The 15,829-nt window shown below is 38.4% G+C and overlaps 2 protein-coding genes across 3 annotated transcripts; both read left to right on the forward strand.

Annotated features, from left to right (window-relative positions):
- The first annotated feature begins 289 nt into the window (after window positions 1-289).
- On the forward strand, window positions 290-10,125 carry arfgap3 (ADP-ribosylation factor GTPase activating protein 3). The gene is made up of 16 exons (XM_030148779.1): window positions 290-471; window positions 1,100-1,218; window positions 2,380-2,452; window positions 2,543-2,674; window positions 2,861-2,941; window positions 3,038-3,131; window positions 3,247-3,306; window positions 3,407-3,453; window positions 4,188-4,339; window positions 4,593-4,724; window positions 4,863-4,988; window positions 5,071-5,223; window positions 7,139-7,265; window positions 7,817-7,904; window positions 7,993-8,117; window positions 8,201-10,125. Exons 1-16 carry the CDS (start codon window positions 403-405, stop codon window positions 8,216-8,218), a joined length of 1,596 nt encoding a protein of 531 aa, XP_030004639.1. The 5' UTR covers window positions 290-402; the 3' UTR covers window positions 8,219-10,125.
- Window positions 10,126-10,378: 253 nt separating this feature from the next.
- On the forward strand, window positions 10,379-15,325 carry ikbip (IKBKB interacting protein). Of its 2 annotated transcripts, XM_030148787.1 has the most exons (4): window positions 10,379-11,148; window positions 11,234-11,351; window positions 13,762-13,983; window positions 14,169-15,325. In XM_030148787.1, the coding sequence occupies exons 1-4, from the start codon at window positions 10,958-10,960 to the stop codon at window positions 14,733-14,735; spliced, it is 1,098 nt and encodes a 365-aa protein (XP_030004647.1). In that variant the 5' UTR covers window positions 10,379-10,957; the 3' UTR covers window positions 14,736-15,325. The 2 variants fall into 2 exon arrangements, with proteins under 2 accessions (XP_030004647.1, XP_030004646.1); XM_030148786.1 differs by lacking the exons at window positions 13,762-13,983; window positions 14,169-15,325 and adding an exon at window positions 12,232-13,566.
- The last annotated feature ends 504 nt before the right edge of the window (window positions 15,326-15,829 follow it).

Genomic DNA, 15,829 nt, shown 5'->3' on the forward strand with positions numbered 1-15,829 from the left:
AATGTCAGTACAGTTACAAAACCTTACATACCAAAGAAGTCAGTATTTCATGTCACATGTCTTGAACTCTTGAGATTTACTGCACAAGTGTTCTGGTATTTTTAAAGTTTTGTTGAATACGTGTTAAACGTTTCCTTATTTATGCTAGTTTTTGTCATCTAGAGAAAGGGTCACCAAATTAAACGTGACAAATTCTATGTGCGGAAATTCTTACGCCCTGTTATTCAACTACATTACCCAGCTACCTCTGCTACAATAACACAACCATGGGTGAATTTCAGCCAATCAGAGCCAGACCACGACGTTTCACGAACTGACGTGTCGCATTCTGGTTATTATTGAGAAAAACAGTGTTACATTTCATGCTTGTTTGGCCAACAGGTATTACCGAAAGATTGGACAATGTCACAACCGAGCAAACACGACATTTCTGCTATTTTTAAGCGACTACGCGCCATCCCTACGAATAAGGTGAGAGTTTGACGGCAGTCGGTCTACTCTGTGAAACAAGGAAGTCATCTGAACTAAATATTTGACACGTCGCACTTTGACATACGCCGAGACTGTCGTTAATTCGTAAATAAATCAAAGATTACCTAATGTTCCTTATAGTAATTACATCCCTTTCACGGAAGAGCTTCAACATGGCACCAGTAATCTCTACTAGAAAGAAAAAGTGTCTGAAAACATGGGAACTGTAAACCCATTTAGCAGTTGGTCTGACAGCTTGGCTAGCTAACAAGCTAGCTACAGTTTGACAGTTGTCATTGTTTGTTCAGACGATTTTTTTCACTCGCTTCCGTGTTACTTTTGTTCTTCATTGTACATTTTAATATCATAATTGCTGTCTCAATGGAAGCATGTTTTCTGAGTATCTAATGTGCCTTTAAAGGTTATTTCAACTGCGAATTGAGTGCATATCACTAACAGCTGTCTGATATGTCCTTACAAATCTATCACCACAATGTTTGCTTCCACGTCTCCTTTATTGATCTAATCCCTTGAAGAAAGAACTTGTAATCTTCACTGTCCATTAGAAGCATTTTTAACATATCTTGTTTAGTATTTGAGATAAAGTGTTATTTTGTGCCCTCTTTAGGTTTGCTTTGACTGCTCAGCTAAAAACCCCAGTTGGGCCAGCATCACCTATGGTGTATTTCTATGTATAGATTGCTCTGGGACACACAGGTCTCTGGGGGTGCATCTGTCCTTCATCAGGTAAGCCAGCATAGGTCTGAAACATTGAAAACACAACAGCAACTAATGGTGTACAGAACACATAGAGCATCTCTAAAAAGTAAATAGAAAAGTTGTGGCAAAGTGAATATTAAATGAGTTATTTGTTTTTATCAGTACTTGTAAAAAACAGTCACTTTTTCATTTATATCATGTCATAGTGAGTGACAAAAAACTTAACGGCACTATTTGAAGGAATGTGTAGAAAATGATCTCACATTAAGTGTAGTATTCTTGTTTATATATTTTGTGCCAATACTGAACAAAAGTATTAGAAAGACTTGTTTTTCAACAGTGCATGCAGTCATAGACAGCACATAACACAACTACAGATAAACTTTATCAAAATTCAATACGTGTTTATATTATATATGTTCACACATTTATGTATTAACATCCCTGACACATTTTGCTGAAATCAATTACACAGTGAATTTGCTCAAATTAATATGATAAATATTTCACATGTCACCTGCTGATGTGCAAAAATGTAACACAGGTTGTGTCAGTTTGCAGATCCCTTTCTAAGGGGTGTGAGTTGTGTCTTTGTTAGACATTTTAAAACATAAGCAGTCAAGTTTCACCTCCTCAGCCTCAGCAAAGCATAGTCCAAAGCAATAATTTAATCATGACAATTAATTATTTAAGGGTCAGGCATGTAAGATTTAAGCAGATTTAGGAGTATCTAAGTGCAGAACTGGAATATAATGTTCTTAACAACAGAGTCTGTGAGGTTCCTCCTATCTGTTTTTCTGCTTTGTAGCAGAAGGCTTTCAGTGTACTAGTATCTCCTACTGTGTGTGAGTGTGGAGTTAATATGCCTTAATAAACAGCACAGAATAGAAAAATAAAACTGATTTGAATAAGAACCTTTTCCTATTTCATATGGCTACCATGAGAAAAGGAGAGTATTCAGTTACTTAATTCCTAGATATCATAAAATTTTACATACTGAACTTTTAATGATTAAAAAAATATATGACCATTGAAAAACTTTTTATTGGAAAAGCTTGTTGTGCAAAGTTGTTGATGTGAATAAAAACTAGACTTCAGGTTAACGAGAGTCATGTCTTTAATTGTCTCACATACAGTTTGTGACTATCATGATGTTTGTACAAATACTAAGCTCATTGTGTTTTTCAGGTCCACTGAGCTGGATTCTAATTGGTCATGGTTTCAGTTAAGGTGTATGCAAGTGGGAGGCAATGCCAGTGCAGTGAGTACCTGAAGGTGAAGTTTCAAATAATAAAGACAACTTCATTATTGTTGTTTGATTTTCTGTATTTTGTAAAACTTCCTCTGCCAGATTGCATTTTTCAGTCAGCATGGCTGCAAAGCCAATGCTGCCAACGCCAAGTATAACAGCAGAGCTGCCCAGCTGTACAGAGAAAAGATAAAGACTTTAGCAACACAAGCCACCAGACGCCATGGCACTGAGGTAATGCAAACACTGTTTTTTTTTTTTTTTTTTAAACACCCTAAAATTGCAAGTTTGAGCCTATCTACTTACCTACCACATTTCACAGCAACTCCCTGCATACAATTCCTTTGTTCATCGGACTTTTTGAAATATACCTGTGTACTGATAGCATTATCAATTTTACTGCTTCCTCTGTTTGTGTAGCTGTGGCTTGACAGTCAGGCTCCTCTTTCTCCGACATCACCAGACGAGAAGCAGGTTGACTTCTTCAGTCTGCACACACAGGTATAGGAAGGTTCTGGGACTTATCTACACCCACATTTGCCATCAACACATTTACTTTTAATTATAATTTTTGTGTTTCTCTCTACACATTGGTAGTCTGATCTTGAAAATCTGAACATGGCCAAAATGAGCCTCAGCGCATCCACATCAGATAAGCCTGTTATTGCAGAAAAAGAAGATGACAAAAATGGTATTCTTTGTTTGTGCTGAATCATGTTGCATGTAGAAAGATCATAAAATACAAACAAAAATGTATTTAAATACAGTTTGTGTGTCATTATATGCTTTTAAACAAATGTTTTCAGGTAATCCAGAGGAGGGTCCTAGTGTGGAAATGTTGAGTGTCTCTCCAAAAGCAAATCCAGGTTTGCTGTGTTTTACATAACCAATATCCTCTTTATTTTCATTCCTTATTTTCATAAACTATTCTGTATGATATGGCTAACTATCCTTTATGCCGTGTAGAGCCATCCTCTCTTCTCAAGAAGAAGCCAGCCACTGCCAAGAAAACAGTATGTACAGACAAGATTAATGCCCTGTCAACGCTAACATGAGATTTTTCCTAAACAGATATTTTTTTCCTGTATTTAAAAAAATACATAAACAAATTAAGTGATGTCCACATGACCTTCATTTTACAAAATATCTCTGTCCACACAACAATGCAAAAATATGACTGCATTCTGGTACAGACCCTTGTTTCTTGTGGACTCAAAACTCCAGACTCTGCAACTAATACTGGATGTAGCAGGCATAGAGGCTTTAACCTATCATGACAGCAAGAAGCAGTGACAAGTTAGGCTATAAACTTCAGTTATCCTAAGTGCTGGTTATTATGATTGAAGTGTGTGTGATGTGGATTTTACCATAATGCCAGTCTGGTCCATCTCCCAAAGGTATATGTGCCCATTTACTGCAGGTCATGTGTTGAGTTATACACCTGTATCAGGTGCAGGTTTGTCCCACAAAGCACTAACAGACATGCATAAAATGGGGTGTGGCAACACACTTTCCAATTGCATTTTCCATGCGTGAGTTTATAAAAATTTTCACATTGCGAAGTGTTTCTGGAAATCGTTTTTTGCACCCTAAAACACTTAAGATGAAAACAAAAAACTCAGACGAAGAGAAAAATATCTGTTTTGCAAAATATCTCTATCAGTAAATGCTGTAATGTGTATTTGCAATTATGCTTGGACAGAAGAGTTCATGTTCAGTGACTTTTATGAAATATCTCTGATTGTAGTTGGCATCTAAAAAAGGAGGTCTTGGGGCCCAGAAGGTCAGCAGCCAGAGTTTCTCTGAGGTGGAGAAGAAGGCTCAAGCTGCAGACAAACTTAGAGAAAAAGAAGAGAGTGTTGCAGGACCCAAGAAGAATATTCAACCTGATGAATCCATGTGAGAGCACCTTATTTACTTAATTATTATACTTTTATGGTTTATTTCCCCCATTGTCTCACCAAGAGTAGTTTTCCATCTTCTAGAGCAGATATTCCTATCAAACTCTGTCACTTAGACAGAAGAAACTCTAAACCTCAAACTCCATAATTATGTGACAAAACCACCTCCTTTGGGTCACCCAACTTCCCCTCTGTTTTTTTTTTTTTTTTTTTTTAATTTTTTTTAAATCACTTCTTCTTGCGTCTCTCAGTGCTCCGTCTCTGCGACTGGCTTACAAAGATCTTGAGGAGCAGAGGAAACGAGAAGAGAAGAAGTTGAAGAATTTAGAGGGGAAGAAAAAGGAGCAAGCTGAGAGACTGGGCATGGGTCTGGGCATCAGGAGGTATATGTCTTGTGACCGATGACCAAAGTCATTTGTGTGAAATGTCCAGTGTAGTGGTTGCACATTATCTCTCTTTGTATCATCAAAACTGAATGTCTTGCTTGCTTTGCTCATCAATGTCTTCTTTCTTCCCTGTAGTGGTGTTTCTCACTCTGTAACATCAGACATGCACCTCATCCAGCAGGAGAGTCCACAAGGGATCAAGACTAACAAGAGTCGGAGATTCACTGAGGAAGATGATGATGAAGGCTCCTTCAGCTCAAGGTTAAATAAAAATAATTGATTCAGCTACCTGTGAGAAAATACTTTTACAGAAGGAATAACCTTGAACTCCATATGTCTTTAGGATCTTGTCCCGATTTGAGGATCAAACAGAAGCCTGTGATAACTTTTCATCTCGGTGGGGGGATGCAAGTGAAGGAGGAGGATGGATGAAAGAGAGCAAGAAACCAGAGCCAGACTTCTACATAACCTCCACTATAACCTCTGTGGATGACAGGTTGGACATTGTCTTTACTTTTATACACTTAGGGCCAGATCTACTAAAGGCTTGCATGTATTAAAACGTGTGCAAACTCATTGCACGCGCAAACAAATGTACAAACTGATTTACTAACAATGCGCACTAAAAGTTGCATCTTTCAAAGGTGCAAAATTGCGCGTCTGCATCCAGTTAGTACGTTTGCCACAATGAATATGCAATATGGGGCGTTTACATGCAGTTGTGCGTGTGGTGGGAGGAGAAAATGTAAATATATTCATTTAGCACACGCAAAGTGATTTATCACACCTGAAAGCAATTTTACTCAGAAACTGTCTATGGTTACCACGTCTCAAAAGGAGAGGTGCAAATGGTTTGGATGCGTAGTCATGCACACATGGCTGTCGTTGAAATGATTAAACGAGATGCAGAGAACACATTTTTCACCCTCGTGAACATTTTTTGGAATGACAGAAGAAAAACTAATTGAGATGTCGTCGTCATCCCCCCACACACACACATACACATACACACACACACACACACACACACTTTACGGGACTCTTTTCCATTTGATTTGATGGTTGTGATTAAAAATACGCACCGACATTAGGCTACAGTGTGACAAAATTATGTGTGCCTGACAGTCATTCAGTCTAACACCCCCACCTCTAAAATGAAAAATAAATGAATGAATGAGTCTTGCAATACCTTCTATGACAAAACTCCTCCAACATTACATTTCCTTGCATCTGGATCATTCAGCGCACTGTTCCCATTAGTGCTGGTGTATCCCACAGCAGATTTTCCAGCGTATTGTCTCCAGTAGCGCACGCACAATCCTCATTTAAATAGGGCGGTCTCCAAGACTTTGCACCTGTTGACATTTGCACAAGCAACCTTAGTAACTCACCTATGGGGCCATTATTGTAGCAATATTATTTGCAAATGCGTGTTGAGAGTTGAGTGTCTGTATTTCAATCTGTCTGTGCGCAGTCGGATTTGCAAATGTGTAAATGAATCTGTAAATGCGTGATGAGATTTGTGTGTCTGTACAACAATCTGCAAATGTGTAAAACAACTTGTGTGTGTGTGTAATCAGATTTGAAAAGTCAAAGTATTTTCACTACAAGACCCAGAAATACAGACAAATCATTGGTTACAAGTCAAGCGGCTTCTCAATTGGCTCTCTTTACACAAGTGAATTTTGCTACACTTCTGCCGTGACAGATCCACAAATGCGTAGCGGGATTTGTCTGTAAAACCAGGGTTTGCGTGCCTGGGCTCAGGCTCACAGGCTCCCTCATTCCGGCTGCATTTGGCTTTGCTCATTCTTGTACCTGACGTGAGTTTACGTGAGTTGTGCTTGCAAGGTTCACCAACTGCCACTAAAAATCAAAGAAGAAGATTAATCTTCTAATATGGACACTCAACTTTCCACACGCATTTGCAAATAATATTGCTACAATAATGGCCCCATACTCACCCACAAACCGTGGTTGAACCCCACACGTAAAATTCTAGATTGCGCCCGCAAATTAGTACACGCAAATTGGGACCTTAGTAGATTCGGCCCTAAGTCTCTACTTTACTTTACACACTCAAACTTCTGCACAAATTGTTGTACTTGCTTACTTAACACACACTGCAGAGGAGTGTATTACAATCCCGGTTTAAATTAAATGTGATCACAGGAACAGATGTTACGTTTGTTTTACACAGAGGATTTTTTTCCCCTTAGTTGTTACGGTGTCATGTGGTATGAGACAAAAATACACTTTAATACTACAAGCCAAATAAATTTCTGTTTTGTTTTTCATAGTAGGTAGAATACATTCCACTCAGTCTTTGTTCCACATGCATGTCTGTGCAGATTTTGATGATTACAACCTCATCATTTAATGGTTACATAAATTCCATTGTATTTTATCAGGCCAGCGTCTAGGAGGAAGCCTGAAGCCCTACCCGTGTCAGATACAGGAGAAGCTCAGAAAAAGTTTGGAGGTGACGTCAAAGCCATTTCTTCTGACATGTACTTTGGAAAACAAGATAACTCTGAAGTATGTAATCAGAACACTGACCTGAACATTTCTGCATATTTTATATATTGTGTTCAGCATATTGTGTTTGTTATTGCACAAACCCATTTCCCAAAAATTGGAAGATTATTTAAAATACAGTCAAAATTTAAATCTGAAATATTGATAATTTAATGAGGACATAGGCATGTTTACCACTGTGTTTTTTCACCTTGCCAATTTTTTTACATTTGCACCGATTATTACGTAATTGTTTGGGAGTTGAGGACACTAACTATTGCAAATAGATTTTTTTTTTATTTTTTGGCCAAATTCACAAGACTTTAGCTGCTCATCAGGCCATTGTGGCCTTTATCATCACAGATTTGAGTTTGTATCAGAGTTTAAAAAATGTCCTGACCTTTCTGGAAATGTTTGTTGTAGATTTCATTTCCATATCAATTTTTAAAATATGGTTAATCATCCATATCTATATATTTACAAAGGCACAGTGATATAGAATTGACTATTGTTAGACTTTGATATTGAAATATATGTCCTAAAACATATGAATATTTAATTTTTTTTTCCAGTATGAGGCTAAAACTCGATTGGAGAGGCTTGCAGGGAGCTCTTCTATTAGTTCAGCAGACCTGTTTGATGATCCAAAGAAACAAACTGGTGAGGAAAAATAATTCACTGTATAATATTATTAAATACAAAGGATTTATCTCGGCATTTTCCACATTTTTATGATTTGTGTTCACAGCAAGTTCATACCGTCTGACCAACGTTCTGCCCAACGCTCCTGACATGACACAGCTCAAACTCGGAGTTCGCTCAGTTGCAGGAAAACTGTCTGTCATGGCGAGTGGTGTAGTTAATACTATACAGGTCAGTAATAGTACATTTTAAAATAAAAATTATATCATTTTCTTGGCAATTGTAAAAGCAAATTGTGTTCTTCTTTATTTTAGGATCACTACAGTTCCTGAGTGGCGGTGTGTCTCCTGTTGGATTCAGCCTCTTCTGTCGTCGTCCTCAGTTCAGCAGAGTCAGATAGCTTTGTCAATGAGCAGTGGTTCCTCATATGGGGAGAGAACAGATCACCCAGCACTGTGAGCTGATCTGCTCCATGAGATATAATATGAGATGCTACCCCTACATAGCCTTGTGTACACTGCTAATTTTTATTAGATAATGTATGTATACAACAGTTCTTACAGTCGAGATGACTGAAGCACAATATTTTCAGTGGAAATGCTTTCACCTTACAGGCATCCTGAAGGGAAGTGTATGTGTATAGTACAATGGTTGAAGAATATATAGTTTATTTCATATTTTTGCTTTGAGGTCTTTGGGTTTAAATATTTAGAAATGTTGCACGTAGCAGTTTGGGAAGATTTTTGGTTTAATACTGGTGTTATGAAGGAGGGAGTAGCTGTGTGATTCCTCAAGATGATTAGGTCAAAACCCAAGCAGTGAAACAGTCCTGCTATAAGTAACAAATCAGGTTTCTGAGTCTTAATTCAACACATGCACCCTGAATGATGCTGTCCTTAGTTTTTTTTCTCATATATATATATATATATATTGCACATACCTATAGGTTTAAGACAATATTCCTCTCCCAAGTGCACTTACATTTGTTCTTCCACAGAAAGGACCAAACCTGATGAGGCCTTGGGAGTCACATTTATTTCAGTGATGTAAAGCTATGTTGGCCTCTTTAACATATATACTTCATTATTTTTTGAGAAAAAAAAACAAAGTAGATTCCAAATTTGTGTACAAAGAAATAAATCGGTAAAACAACAGTTAAACAATTAAACCCATATCAGTACTTATCACACTAGATAACCCTGCATTATGTAGGTCAGTTGCACTAAGCTTTGCTCAGTTCAGTTGCTTTGAATAAGACACCTTAAGATGGTGTAATCACCATGGTTTTGGCATTTTATACTTTAACTGCGTAGAATTTGAGCTGGTGTCTTTGGTTTTGACTCTTGTAGCTGAGTTTTGAAGTAATTTGTCTTATCTCTGCTGTAAATTCCTAAGTTGTTTCCTTTGTTTTATTCTTTGTTGCACGCCTTAGAGTCTTGAAAGATGTGGTTTAATCACACACACTCTTTAAATGTAAAGCTTCACAACAGCTTTAAAATCTTCAGAGGTCACTCTTTGTTCCTGTAATATACTGCCAATTATAGTTAATTTCCTAAAATGTAACAAAGGCCTTAATGGGAGACAAACAGCACCGGATTTGGCACTATATTGTTATTTGAATTTAATGTCAAAGCAATAGGATAATTACTATACCTGCCATGGCTTTGGTGTGGCTTCTGCTTGAGCATTGGGTAAAAGTTTGCCATGATGCTAAAAATGCTACTTCAGATATACATTTGGGTAGAATAAAGAGAGTAATATTTATAATGCTCAGATGGGGTCATTAACATTACATTTATATACTGTTTATGCTTCTCAGGTTTTTTATTTATGAAATATTGATACTAAAACTGAGAGGTGTAAATCCATCAATGACCAAATATTTGTTTACTCCATCACTATATGCCTTAGTCCAAAGATCTCTTAATTACATGCCCTAAAATTACAAAATTGTGGAGTCATCTTGTTACCTTTGCATTTGCACATTATTTGTAAAAATAAATAAATCAAAATGCACATGGCAGCTTTTGCTTGAATGTACTGTACTGAACTATTGTGTTGACAATACGTCCCTGTAGACAGGACTGATTTTTGTAGCATTGTTTGTGTCTTTTGCTGTTAGTGTATTAATTTTGTTAATTGTTAAGTAGAAGAATAGCAGCTTGTGTAATTTACATGGCCTGTGTAGCTGTTAGGACTTGCTAAAATGTATGGCTGCCATTCCCATCATTAAAAAAAATGGAATACAAAAATTATTCCGTTAATAAGTCTACAAATTGCTACATACGTATACATACCATTTATAGAATGCTACTGATAATCACATTTTGACAATTTTGACACTCAAAATGTAAAGTTTTTTTGAAACATGCCAAATAAATGGCTTATGTAAACTCTCTTGTCAAGGTTTTATTTAGTCTTTTTTTACAGTCCAAAAACCTGGGTTGTGTTTGGTCAAAATATACACTTCAACAGAATATAAAATAATCACAAAAATACTAGACTGTCAGAATTGTTGCGGATTAATTTTCGACTAATCGACTAACGTGTGGCCTTGCTTGGACCATTATGGTCAAATCCTCCAAATACTGGCAACCGCTTACGTGGCTGCGTGACGCGTTTGGGTGTTGTCGGAATTGTTGAGGTTACTATTTGAATTAATTAACTTGTATTCCATATGATAAGTGAAAGCTGTTTTTTCTAACGCATTTGCTTAGTATGTTAAAATAGTATACAGACTAAACGACAGTTTGTATTTATGGGGTTTATCAGTGAAGCGAATATCTGCTATTACTTGATTAACATTATTTACGAGCTTTTTAGCATTCCTCGAAGGCACCATTTTCCCAAGGAGCAGAGTGAGGGGACGGTCTGCGTATGCGGTATGTTATAGCAGTAGCATAACTGACCTCAGACGAATATATTTTCTACTATTTTACTGCATTATGAACTTATTTGTGCACAAAGTGAGTTGTTTTACTCTGAGGCGGAATAACGAGTAAGTTGACAGAGCTTTTCTAGCCGGCCTGCTGAATTTCCTCATCCAGAAAAGTTGGTGCCAAGGAGCTAAAATGCCGAATGAAGTCAAGCAGAGAAAAAAGACTCCCAAACTAAGTGATGAAGCGACTGAAACCTCCACCACAAACGGTAAAGATGAAACCCAGAAAGAGAAGACGAACGGAAACCAAAAAACATCCTCGAGTCTAGACTTGAAGAGTATATGTTGCTTTTTGTCGCTTGTTGCATGTGGAGCTCTGAGTTGGTAGGTCCATAAACTGTGTATTCACTTCAAATACATGAAAGCTGTTGAGTTGTTCTGGAGTGAATACAGTCTTTCTGGATTTCAGGGTGGTCCTGCAACAGAATGAGAGGTTTTCTGAAATAGAAGAAAAGTACAGATTATTACATGGGAAGACCTCGAGCCTGTTCGACATGGAGGATGAAGTCCTCAAGGTTTCCAAAAAGGTAAGTGGAGCACAGCAATAGCAGAATGGAACAGGACTTTAACCCTTTCATGCATAGTGATCACTCCAGTGGACAGTTATTCTCCAGCTGTTCTCTTGTATATTCATGGATTTTACTGTTTTAGTTCCATATCAGCCAACACAGTGGACACTTATGCATCACCTCATACGCTGCCATTCATACCATTACTGTAACTTTACTGTTCTAGATAAACCTGATCTGCACTAACATGTTTGAGTGTAAATCAGTTGCTTGTTATTGATATTAGACTGTAATTAACAGTTTTTCTTAAACAAAAAGGGTTGGTTTTTGGTTTTTTTTTTGCATCTTACCTCCATAAAGTGAGTAATAACTAATATTAGAGTATGTTAAAATGTGGCAAAACATCAGATTAGCAACATTTAAAAAATGTATGTCATAGTTTTCACACAGTATATCAGTGAATACATGTTTCTTTGGTTCAAAAATTAAATGCATGATGTCCAGCTGAGTGGACATTTTTGTAACTCCATGAAAAATAGGGTCATAAAAAAATTTCAATTGCTTTTTTTTTCATGCCTAAAGAGGAATTAAAAACACTCAGGAAAAAAAGCTTGATTAAGGTTCTTATAATTCCTGCATGAAAGGGTTAAAGGGCCAGTCCACCCCATTATCACTAACACACAGCCAGAGCTCATCTTATGTTGACCCATTCTGTGTTGCTACTGAAAAAAGTGAAACCTGAGAACACATTTTGTTGCATCCTGCCATCTGTGATTTATTTTTACAGTTCTCAGTGCATGCCTTTTGCTTCATACTCTAAATACTGTACATGAATGAATGTTGAAGTTTCATAGAGCTCCCACAGAAACAGCACTCCTGTTTTGTGTTGCGGCTGCAGCTTGCTGCTTCGGAGGATGATCTGAAGGAGGCGCTGTCCACTGTCTCCTTGGCAACAACACTACAACAGGACATCTCCACCCTTCATGCTGCTGTCATGGCAATGCAGGCTGATGAGAACTCCGCTTCCCGTGATCTGCAAATCGTCAATGCCCACTTCCTCAATGTGACAGAGACATGGCAAGAGCGTCTGGCTGCTATCAATTCTGACCTGGCCACCCTGAAGGCAGAGTCCCGGGAGGCTCACGTTGCAGCTACAGAAAAGGTGAACGATGCTGAGCGAAGGGCCCGGATGTTGGCAGAGAGGTTGGAGGAGCTGGAGGACAGCACAAAGAGGAACGCCCGTGCTTTTGAGCGCACAGAGGAAGACGATGCAAAGCGAGCTCAGGAGCATCTGGACTGGAACACCAAGCAGATCCACAAGCTTGAGGAGCAGATCAGCAGCCTGACCCGAAGGGAGGCAGAACTCAGCTCACAGCTCCAGGAGCATATTCCCAGAGCGCAGGAGTGTGAAGAACACCTCCCACAGGTGGAGGAAGCGGTGCGCTCCATCCTGAGGCTTGGTGGAGATCTCAGTGGGGCAGAAAAAAGGCTGGAAGAAGTGACGTTACAGGTTTTTGGGACTGAGGACAGCATGTTGAAAGCACTCAGTGAAATCCTGGAGATCAGGCAGGAGCTGGACACACTGCAGGCTCAAAACAGCATTCTCAAAATGAAGAATGAGTTGTCAGTTGTGAAAGAAGCGGTCCGTGAACTCACCATGGTGTTGAGGGAAAACAGGGTTGACAGCCAAAGTGACTCAGACACTCTCGAGGATGAGGAATGGAGAAATGAAGAAGATGGTGAGGAGGAGTGGGGAAAGGATGAGGAGGATGAGCCCTCTTATCTTCCTGCTGATGACCTCACACAGTGATGTGACTGTTTCTTTAAAAAAGGAAGAGCTTTGTCTTCGTATTTGTTCTATGCATTGCTATTTTTGTCTCATGTTCATATCAGAAAATTCTCACCCTTTATTTTTACTGCTCTAATATTGTAATTGGCTGGATTTTTATACACACTCAGGCTCATGTGCACTGATACAATCAAAAAATACTGTATATTTTAATTGCTTTTTTATGGTTGAGTGACATTTAAACTTGATTGTAACTGTATTCGTTTGTAGAACATGCTTTGTCATTCCCTTAGGAGTTGAGCAAATCATGTTTTTAATTCAGTTGTCGCTTATAGATATCAACATATGTCTGTACATCTTATTTTCAGTCCAGTTCAGGAGAGTGTTCTGTTTAATCTTTTGAAAGCATGCAGGTCTTTTAATAAAGGGACTATTTTTGTCAGAGGGTCTGATTTGTATGGATTCTTTTGTTCTCTTGTTGTAATAGTCTTGAGTAATAAGGTACTTATTTCTTCCTTAGTTAAATTCCCTTTTACGAACAGCTTAAAAGTGTACTAACCTACAATGATGCCCTATAAAATATTATTGAAAAACCTCCAACTTGCAGATTTTTCACCTAAAAACTCTGTCCTGTTTCAGTGTGAGAGTGTCCAGCTGATGCTGGAGGGTCTTGATGGTCAGAAAGGAGCTCTACAGCCTCATCTGGAGGCCTTGGCGCAGGATGTCACCCAGCTGAAGGACTGGGCATCTGGGCTGACTGAGAAGAGAACTCAGCTCCAAACTAGCCTGACAGCACTGAGAGATGCCATTGGACAGATTGAAGAACGCACTTCTGCTATCACAAAGGACTTTACCAACAAGGTATAGCAAATGTTCTGTTAAATATTTAACTTTAGTGATTGAGAAAGCAAGAGGGTCTCTGTAGAATTTTGTTCTTTGCTTTTGAATCCAAATGTAGAAGTAAAATGTAACAATCAGAAGCTTGTTGGTTTTTTCTACTTTCACAAACACCAGAATTTCTGTTCCTTTTTGTTCCAACCCATTAGGTGGCGTCAGTGAGGACAGATGTGCGCAGGATGGATGGTCTGAAATCTGAGCTGGAGTCTCTACTAACTCAGGTTGAGGAGCTTGAAGACAAGACAGCTCAGGTTGAGCGCAGTATGGTCAAACGCATTGGAGATCTGCTGGCCAGCAGCATAGACCGAGTCTCCAATCTCCGTTCTTCATCTGACCGCAACACACAAGCCATAGATCAGCTCCGCCGCCGCATCCCTGAGCTCACCACTGCTGACAAGCAGATCTCCGACCGTTTGACGGAGCTAGAGGGTGGCCGGGCCCGGCTGATAAGAACAGTGACCTTTGCCAGTGACCTTAAACCAAAGGTTGCTGCCATTAAGAGGGATTTTGGGGCTTTTGAGCCTCAGCTGTCAGACCTGACTCTGCGGATTGGGCGACTAGCAGAGGATCTCACCAAAAGAGAGCAAGAGATCGCTGAGCTTAGACAGACACTGGCAAACCTCACTGCAGTACAGGGTGACCTAGGTGTTACATCTAAGCAAGTTAGTGAAATAGCAGATATGTCTGATATTGGAGAGACACATAAGCCATCATAAGCAACACAACCTCAGACAAGAGGAGACTGATCATTTTCCAGTGTTTTTTTTTTTTTGTTTTTTTTTTTAGGATTTTGGCTGGGTTTGGTTGAACTGCTGTTGAAAGGTTAAGTGAAATTAAAAAACAGGTTTACCTTGGCTTTCTGAACAGGCTTCACAGCCTGACAGCCTGTCTGTCTGCATTTCTGACAGTTGTAACATGAATATGAAGTTTGCTTCTTGTTAAGCCAGTTCATGGTTATGATTCCCATGTGTACAGTGTGAAGATGCAACTGTTTTTTTGTTTTGTATTTTCAACTTTGAACAAGCACATTTTCATCTGGAACAACATAGAAAAAATATTTTTATTCTCTTGAATTCTGTTTGATTGTGTCAGTACCCTTTTGTCTAGAGAAGCAAATTCTAAGAAGTGTTACTTTTCTAGTGTAAATGTGATGGAAGGTTTTAAGTACTGACATTAAGTAATTGGCTCACGATTATTCCTACCACAAATGCTTAGGTGTCACTGATGTGATAGTGAAATGTCTTCAGAACAACACTTAAAACCATATCCATTATCTTCCTCTGAATAATTAAATAGACCAACACTTGATCCAGTTTTGTAACCTTTCTACCACTTTATCATGTGTATGGTGACCACAGCTCTTATCATAATGCAGTTTTTCCATTGACGTTAAAAGACTTGAATTTACAAAACAATGCATCATAAATTGTTCTGTTCTGTAAAATGCACAAATTTAACTAGTATCTGGAAGTAGATACCCACAGGTAAAACATAACTGAAGTTTTCTGTTGAAATGGCCCTGCAGCCACATTCTTGTGTGTTAAACATGGAAGCACATTTCAGAAGAACATCTGGAAGAGTAACAGTCAAAGAGGAAAATTGCCTGTTGGAGATGAAAGAGCTGAGCATCTTCAGCCATTTTAAAGAATATCATTTTACATGTGCAGTTACTTTTTGATATTAGGTGAGAATAATATGTTGGTAGTTAAATGGAGCAGTTTCTACAGTAAATTCAGACTACGTTTGTTTCATTTGAACAACATGCAGAAAAATCTGAAATCTACAACTGATGTGGAATTCTTTCACACTT

The sequence above is a fragment of the Sphaeramia orbicularis genome, chromosome 12, assembly GCF_902148855.1.
Source record: "Sphaeramia orbicularis chromosome 12, fSphaOr1.1, whole genome shotgun sequence".
NCBI lineage: Eukaryota > Metazoa > Chordata > Actinopteri > Kurtiformes > Apogonidae > Sphaeramia > Sphaeramia orbicularis.

Coding starts and splice junctions, on each gene's coding strand:
- arfgap3 (XM_030148779.1), top strand. CDS start 403: ATGTCACAACCGAGCAAACACGACATTTCTGCTATTTTTAAGCGACTA. Junction 2,453..2,542: donor TGGGAGGCAATGCCAGTGCA/GTGAGTACCTGA, acceptor TTCCTCTGCCAG/ATTGCATTTTTCAGTCAGCA. Junction 2,942..3,037: donor TCTTCAGTCTGCACACACAG/GTATAGGAAGGT, acceptor ACACATTGGTAG/TCTGATCTTGAAAATCTGAA.
- ikbip (XM_030148786.1), top strand. CDS start 10,958: ATGCCGAATGAAGTCAAGCAGAGAAAAAAGACTCCCAAACTAAGTGAT. Junction 11,149..11,233: donor GCATGTGGAGCTCTGAGTTG/GTAGGTCCATAA, acceptor TCTGGATTTCAG/GGTGGTCCTGCAACAGAATG. Junction 11,352..12,231: donor TCCTCAAGGTTTCCAAAAAG/GTAAGTGGAGCA, acceptor TTGCGGCTGCAG/CTTGCTGCTTCGGAGGATGA.